Source organism: Octodon degus, unplaced genomic scaffold (assembly GCF_000260255.1).
Source record: "Octodon degus isolate 3935 unplaced genomic scaffold, OctDeg1.0 scaffold00193, whole genome shotgun sequence".
NCBI classification, from domain to species: Eukaryota; Metazoa; Chordata; class Mammalia; order Rodentia; family Octodontidae; genus Octodon; species Octodon degus.
Window position 1 is genome coordinate 2,650,093 of NW_004524769.1, and position 8,960 is coordinate 2,659,052.

The following is an 8,960-nucleotide window of genomic DNA, read 5'->3' on the forward strand; positions in this document are numbered from 1 at the left end:
TTATTATTTCTTGCCTATATCTTGTAATATGAGAAACTACTTTGGCAGTAACAATACACAATGTACTAACCATTGTTACTCTCCTAAAATTTTGTTTTGAGATTTTTGTACCATTGTTTTTAATTTTTTTTCTTTAAAATAAAATAATTGATGTCAAAAAAAAGAAAAAAAATAACAACAAAAAAAAAAAAGTCAACCGACACCCGCTACTCCACTCCTTCGATTTAAAACTTTTCTTTTACAGAGTCTTTGAGGGCCATGGAGTAAAGCTACAGTTTCAAACAGGCAATCTAAAATTTCATCTCTTCTGAAAGAGCTACAATGGGTTACCAAAACTCAGCCTTCCCATGATCTGCTTAGATTTCTGTGAAAATGTTAGTTTCTATTTCTGATTTAGTTTTGACAGAGAAAAGAACATGAACTTTTTCAGAAGACTAAACTTGTATTTTTTAATAAGAACAAAATAAATAACTAAAAGGAAGAAATTACTATATTTCCTCAAAGGACATTCACGTGAAAAATGACAAAATGTATACTTTCTTACAAACTCTAATTATGCATTTATTTTTAAGATAACAATCTAATTTTTCCTTCTAATCAACTATCTATTTACCTATTAACCCCAGAAATAATCCTGTCTATACTTCTCTTCCCTGTGAATATTTTATAGTATTACAATAAAAGCATGGCTTCATAAATAACATGCAGCACTGCTCTGTAGTTTCTAATTTCTGTAAGTTCGCAGGGTCACCACTGTGCAGCCTCTCATTTGTACTTCCTAAACTGCTGTCCCTTTCCTTCAACCTCTCTCCCCTGCAAACCCTTTCTTTCCCCAGTTCTCTGTAACTGTACGCAGGAACACTACAGTGTGAAGATTGTGACAAGCTTAAGGATGTTTGTTTAGATATCAATTCTCATATTTAAATAATACAGATTCCAAGAAAATTAGGTACTTTAATATTGTACTAAGAATGTGCACTAAATGGCGAATCCCTCCTTGCTTGCAGTAGCATGACTGTGATCCTCCAGGGTGTCATGCCACTACTCTCTTACTCTTTCATTACTGCTTCTGATTGGAGCAGCTTTTCTATGGAACACCTTATCTATTCCTTTGCAAAATTGGATGTTGTGATCTTCTTATCAAATTTGGAAAGCTCATCCTAATAGACATCGATCCTTCTATATTAATAACCCTTCTATATTACTGCACTTACATTTCTTGTCCAACTTGAATGGAAATGATCATAATATTTTGCCATGTTTTCCTGAACCTATGTAATCAGGTATGTCTAGTGTTTATTTCTAATTTTAATTATGGAGGCTTCACCCCTAGATTATACAAATAGTCTCTTCGCTCATAGAAATTCTACTTTCAATTTTTCACACTTTTACTCCAGCATGAAGTCAGGTTTAAAACAAATATCCATTTTAGTGTCTCAAGCCGGAGAGGGGTCATCATCAGTGTTAGTTATTCAACAGTGCACTATTCTAACGAATAATCCAAATATTTTGTCTTCTATTAAGCTCTTTCATTTAGTGGATTCTATTTCTAGATGCTGTCCTCCATAATATATTTGCCTATTCTTAATGCCAATGCCATATCAATCTTATTATAGTGATTTTACAACAGGATCTAACATCAAAAAAGGTGAGTTTGCTCTTACTTTTTTAACTCCAAAAGATTTTTGTCATCTCTCATAATCCATATAAATGTAGGAATATTCATAAAATTTTAGATACTTTTGAGAATGGAGTGTTGTTCCCTATTGCCCTTCCTAGGTATTTCCAGTTTAATGGATTCAAAATCTTTATGTAAAAAAGATATCACATAATGTTATCAATTTTACATTTTAATTAATTTTTATTAAATCTTTTTGGGATACTATTTAATCAAATTATTACAAGAAAATATTTAACCATTTTTTTAATTAATTTTTTAGACCTTCAAAAATATTGAATAATAAGTGCTTGCCTGGCAAGCACAAGGGCCTGAGTTCAATCCCTAGCTCTGCAAAAAAAAAAAAAAAAGAACAATTAAAATATTGAGTAGTGGTATTATAAATTGTATTTACATTAAAATTTGACTTAAGCTGTATTTAATAGTATTTTATAGCTTTTCTATAAGCAATTTCTGCTTGTGCTTGGTTAAGCTGATATTTTACACTTAAATATTTTCCTGTTAACATAGACTTTTCAGTAAGAGGAGCTGCTAATCACGTCATGATTACAACCCATCACTGACGGGATGCTCACGGGAGCCACTTGCCTTTGGGAGGTGATATGTACTGCTGTCCACTGGACTTCAGCCGACGGCCAAGAAGAATGGTATCACCCGTGTAGTTAATGACATGTGAATCAGATATACCGCTGTTCTCGCTTCAGTGGCTGTGTCTGTTACTTCAGAGAGGTTGGATTTTTTTTATTTTGTATTACCTCTACAATAATTTGGTTTTACATTAATTACATTAATTCTTTCTTGGGAAAAGGAAGGAAATATTTAGCAGGAAAAACCCAAAAACCCACAAGGGAGAACAAATCCTATGGTGGTAAACTAAGCTCTATAAAGCCAAGCACCAAAGTGAACTGCAAGCGCATCACTTACGGATAGAGTTGTGAAAGCTGCCGGGCGAGCGCATGGGCTGCTGGGTCTCTGTCTAAGGCATACACTGCAATGTCTGGTTCCTCTTGGAGAAGGGCTCTTGTGTGTCCGCCTGAACCAAATGTCATATCTAGAAAAACCTAGCAGACAGACAGAAAGAAAATCATACTTAGCATGAGCAGAACTTGTTCTTACAAGCAATCATAATTTCCCGAAGTGCACAGTGATTTTCCGAGTTCAGAAAAAAATAGAAAAATTAGATTTTGCCAGAGTTAATATTTGCATAATATGAAATCTTGCTCAGTTATGACTTAGCAATTTGGGGGAAAAAATGATCACAGTATCAGTAACATAACTGGTCACAGTCTGGCTAACAAAGACAAGCTTACATTTGTCCAGAAGGCCAAACGGCCACATGACTCTGGGACAGCTTTTTCATATTTTAGCCACCAGCTGATAATAATTCTTCCAATAAGTTTTTGCCATTTGGAGATGGCTTAAAATTAGTGTGGCTTACTTTATCTTAGTGTTCCTAAATGCTTTATATAAATAAAATGTATTTGTGGGGGAGAGAATGAGACAGACAACAAGGGAAAGGAGGGTGTAAGCAAAAAAGGACAAAAAGAAACTGAGTGAAAATGAATAAATCTAAAAATAGTCATAGGGAAAATCAAATATAACCTGGATAATTAAAATTTAACAAATACACCTAGATATAACTTATGGTTTTTTAAGTCAAAATACCCACAGTGAATTCTAGGTTTGAAACTATACATAACTACATAGCTTTGGAAAAATCACTTAATGTCATAAAACCCGAGCGTTTAGATTCTCCAGTGTCTAACAAGAAGGTAGCACTATCACCTGCCTACAAGGTAAGATTAGCACAATTTCTCACATAAAACAGGACACTTTTCAGAGTACAGACAATGTCAAACCAAATTTTGCCAGGACAACAGAAGCGCACGGATGTGAACTCAGCGGGCCTCTGAGGGTAAGGATCACTGCATGCACGCGATACCGTTCACCGGACCTCAGTCTACTTCTTGGCAATTTCATTTCGCCACATTGTAAAGAGAATCATCAGGTCACAGTTGAGCAAAAACCCAAATCAGGACCTTGAGAAACGTGTGTGTACCAGTTAGTTGATTGTGACTGACTCAGAAGCTGAAATATTCTTCACAGTCCTCTGAAGGTCAATGAACTTTGCTACTATCAGAAAATTAAAACTTACTAGAAGGGCTGGCCAGATAGCCCAGCAGATTAAAGCATCTGCTTAGGCAGATGCAGGGGTCGGAGGTTTGATCCCCAGAGTGCCAAGCTGGCCCCAACCCTGGGGCGCACTGAGATGGCGATTGAGACTGGGTGAGGTAGCACTAAAAAAAAAAAAAAAAAAAACCTAGAAAATTACACTAATAATATTGATCACAATATTGGCAACCTATGTTTATCAGTGAGATTTAAAATAACTTCAATGTATTTTTAAATTATGTATATATTGGAAAAAAAAGGTGAGTCCTGCAATGGATTTAAGTATTTCTTTTCCTCCAGTATTACAGCTTATTTCAGAGAATCTGGTTACAAGCAGAGCACAATTACACTTTGATTTGTGGCTCTCATTAACCAAGCCAAGTCCCACCCTCTGATCAAGTCAGTCTGCCACGAAAAGAAAATATGAAGGTCTCTTCTGATTAAAATTGAGCAAAGGATGGATGTAAAATGTAAACAAGGTGCAAGTGTGGTAAAGATGGACAAGCATTTCTTCACAGCAAAGTCTCGTGCACTTCATCTTGCACTTCCACACCTATCAGCACCAAGGGAAAGGGGTATCTATGTATACATGCTCACCATTTTAAGCAGTAGTTATATCATGAGTTCACACTTAAATCCAACGATCAAATTATTTTCTCAGCTTGTAAACGTATTCAACGCATTTATGAATGGAAAAATGTGCCTACTGCTTCCTACTTCAGTTTTCCAACTGTGAGTTCAGTATAATTTAAACAATTTTCTTCATGTAAAACTATAAACCACTTCCTGACAATGGCACTAATACCAAGTCTTGCTATAATCCTGGATTTAAATTAAGAATCTGGCAAATAACACAATTTGCCTATGATTATCCTAGCCAAAGCCAAGCCAAGCAACTCCCAATCAATGTTTTAAATCTTCTACTGATTTATTTATTTGGAGCAGGGTCTCACTACACAGCTCAGACTCATAGTGATCTCCTTGTCTTAGCCTCCCCTTTGCTCGGATTGCAAGCGCGCATCACCACGCCCAGTTTCAGGGCCAGCACAGCATGCAGTACGGTACAGTACAGTACAGTATAGGGGATTGAACCTGGGTCCTTGTGGTGGCCAGGCAAGCACTTAGACTGCTGAGCAATCTCCCCAGTCCTCCCAATCAGTATTTTAAAAGAAAAATGCTCCTTATTAAGAATATTCTAGAAATTGTGAGACGACAACAATAATTTACATGGTTATTTCTTAGTATGTCATGATTGTGCCTTTGGCGATATATTGACAATCAAGGAAGTTTCCACAGGAAAGCAAAACAACTACTATTATCAATCAGGTTCCAAATGGAAAGCAAAATACGGAAGACAAAGAGTCTGATGAGATGGAAAGTAAACCTACCCTGCCTGTGTCCTGTGTTGATAGGTGCCCAGAGACACATGCAGTGCTCACAGTGACACCTAGATCCTACGAGCCACCCTGTTCTACAAATAAAAAACAACAAACACCATTAGCTTTTCTCTCCTTGTGGGTCATTGCTATGACAGAAGACAAGAGTATTTATTTATAGAAGTTGGTAATAAAATAGGAGACTGATACACATATATTTTTTTAAGTGCCTAAGAACAAATATCTGAATGTTTCAAAGAAATCTTTCTATGAATTTCATCTATGCATATATTTCAAAAATGAATCTCAGGCTGTGAATATAAGTAGAATTCTTGCTTTGAAGTTACCTTAAATAACTTGAAATATCAAACTCACATTTGATATTATCAGCTTATTCTGATTTTTCACTTACAAATGTATATTCCTGATTAAATTATTTTAATTCCCTGAACTTTAATTATTTCTCCTAACAAGAAAGTACAACACATCTGTTTACCTCACAAGACACTTACAAGGAGGCCTTATCTCTCCATATAACTGCAGCACAGACTTCACAGATATGGAAGCTAAGATCCCAGGAAGCTAGTGGAGGCCACAAGGAGGGCTCCAGGCCTTCTGCGCTTCCGCACGCCGGTCTGTCTGCATCCTCCAGTCGAGTCTGCGGACTGCGCTGCGGTTTACCTAGCAGGAGTGCTTTCTATCTGTGCAGACCTCCAGATGGGAAGCATTACTTCCGTTTTACAGAAGAGAGAAAAGATGACTTGATCAAGGTCACGTTACAAGTGAGGAGGAACGATCTCCAAGTCTCACTCACACTCATTTCCATGCTCTTCCCGAGAGAAACACTGGATGGAGGAAGAACCACGGTTGAGATGGCCCAACACCAGGGGACAACAGTCGTGTGTTTCCAGGCTGGCCATCCTCCCCTGGGATTCTTTCAAGCTTTGAAAATGATGTCTTTCCTAACCCACATTCCCCTCCCTCCCTTCCTCACTCTCCTTCCTTTACTACCAAGTGCATCAGGCTAAGTGTTGAGGTATGTTTCTCTCCTCCTATCCTCCAACTTCTTTCAGGCAGGTGTCTAGGTACCCAAAGCTTTAGATGTTCCGCAGAGATTTTTGCAGTGAAAGGAAAAAATATTTTGTTTTTCCCATCTTTTGAAAATCACTACTTTCCTATGTTTTTGAAAAAAGCAAAGCTCAGAGAGACAGAATGTTAGTTATTCAGGTAGGTACTATCTTTAAGGAAAGGGAAGAGATTTCTCTGGCATTAGTTACACAGTATGGTAGACAAGACCAAATGCAGGAAGGTGGAGGACCACGAAAGCGAGTGACACTAAGATCCACGGCACTGGCCTGCAGCATGGTCACAGGATTTCTAGGACCTCCAGGGATCTTCTTGTCTCTCTATGGAACACAAGCAGCAGTGTTTTGGGCTGCACACCTTAGACATAAGGTGGCTCAGGGCACACCACGCATGGCTGGGGAGGGTCAGGATGTGGAAACTGCATACCTTGGCAGTGTGGGCTTGGAGATCAGAGCAAGGGGCTGACAGATTCTCAGAACAAGCTGCCTTCAGAATGAGAATGAAAATGACTTGAAGACAAAAATCAACCTTGAAGTCCTAGCCCAGGCCCGGTGAGTGTGTGGGAGGCCGTCCGGCTACCTTGCACCGGCGGGACCTGCCGGTCCCAGCCCAGGCGCAGCTTGGGTAAGAACCTCTTCTACCCCACACGACCCCCACCACCACTCCGCAGCACAACCCCATCCTGCCCGCCGAGTAGGAATATCTGCCGTGTTCCGGGAACCCCCAGATCCAGTCCTGACCAAGGCCTGGTGAGTGTGTGGGAGAGAGTCCAGCTACCCTGTGCCAGCAGGACCTGCCAGTCCCAGCCCAGGCGCAGCATGTGTGACACCCTTTTCCACCCCCTTGGGACGGACACCACCACTCCATAGTACCACCCCAACCCGGCCACTGCATGAGAATGTCTGTTGCGTTCTACGGACCCCTACGTCCAGTCCTAGACCAGGCCCAGTGAGAGTGTGGGAGAGCTTCCGAATACCCTGCATCGGTGGGACCTGCTGGTCCAAGCCTAGGCTCAGTATGCGTGAGACCCTCTTCACCCCCTTGGGGCCCCACCACCACCACTCCGCAGCACCCCACCGCACCCAGCCCGCCCAGTGAGAATTTCTGCCACATTCTGGGGACTGAGAGATCCAGTGCTAGCCCAGGCCCAGTGAGTGTGTGGGAGAGGTTCCTCTCCCCACTACTCCACCTTATCCCCTCAAGGAGCTGAGCACAGTAGCCAGACCCAAGCCAGGCACAGCTGGATAAATCCAAACTTTGTAGATCTGCACCTGAACTTCAGTAGGTGCTAAGGATATAACTGCAACAAAGCTCTACAACAAAGGTCAGAAGACAGTGCTACACAAAAGGACAACGTGAAGGAACAAAATGCAATCTCAGACCCCAAACCCACCCAAAACAAGTGCAGAGGACACTAAGACAGAACAAATTGGGAATATAACAGCTGAAATCAATGAGTCAATGCCTTCTGGAAAAAGAGAAACAACTGCAGAAAGGTATAGAGGAATTCAGATTAGAAATGCAAAAAGAAATCCCTGAATTAATAACATCTGCAGTAAAGAATCAAATGCACAAACATATGGAGGAAACCCAGTATACACCCAGAACATCTACAGGGGACACAAGCTCAGTTCAAATGTATGAATTAATAGTGTTGATAGTAAATAAGCAACAGCAGAAAGTCATAGAAGAACTCAGAGTGTAATTCTTTTCCACTAGCTCAGCTCAAATGTACGAATTAATAGCGTCGATAGTAAATAAGCAACAGCAGAAAGTTATAAAGGAACTCAGAGCAGAATTTTCTGAAATAAAAAACAATTCTTGGAACTCATACGATCTAAAATAAAGAATCAACTACAAAAACATAGGGAGGAAACCCAATCTGAAAAAAAAAAAACACTGCAGTAAAAGAGTTAATAACTGCTTCTAAAGAAGAAATTGATAAAAAAAAAAAGAGATCAGAAAAATGACAGATTCCTTGAATGACCAATACAGGAATGAAATAGATTGCACGAAGCACAGTCAAAGAGATATACAGGAATTTAAAATCTCAATCACAAGCTTGCAAAACTGTTTAAGTCAATGTGAAGACAGAGTTTCAGATCTTGAAGATGCTGGGGCAGCTAGTGAAAAGGTAAGAAAGGGTCTCTTAAAAACAACTAGGATGCAGGAAAGAACAATCCATCACCTGCAAGATGATGCAAAGAAGGACAATGTGAGACTAATAGGCATCGATGAGAAAGAAGGAGTCAATACAAATGACATTTAAAAAATATGGGCAGAAGTAATAGCAGAAAACTTCCCAAATATGAGGAAACAATCTGACATTCAGGAAACCAAAGCATACAGAATGCCAAGTAACCTCAACCCAATTACAAACACATTGAGACATTTAATAGTCAAAGTCCCAGAAATTCAGCATGAGAATAATATACTAAAAGCCGCTAGAGAAAAGAAGCACATCACATTCAAATGAAAACCCAGCAGAATTACAGCCGACTTCATTCACAAACCATGAAGGCAAGAAGAGCAGGGAGCAGAATACTTCAAGTCCTCAATGAAAATAAATTACAGCCCAGACTACTATACCCTGCAAAACTCTCTTTCAAGTTTGATGGAGAAGTGAAATACTTCCATGACAAAGAACA

The 8,960-nt window shown here is 39.4% G+C and overlaps 1 protein-coding gene across 2 annotated transcripts in view; it reads right to left on the bottom strand.

The window, feature by feature from the left end:
- Mettl15 (methyltransferase like 15) overlaps positions 1–8,960 on the bottom strand; it is a 232,631-nt gene that overhangs the window by 149,312 nt on the left and 74,359 nt on the right. For both annotated transcript variants that reach the window (XM_023704232.1, XM_004644111.2), the window contains exon 3: positions 2,603–2,739. In XM_023704232.1, coding sequence (XP_023560000.1) covers positions 2,603–2,739 — 137 coding nt within the window. The remainder of the gene's footprint in view (positions 1–2,602; positions 2,740–8,960) is intronic.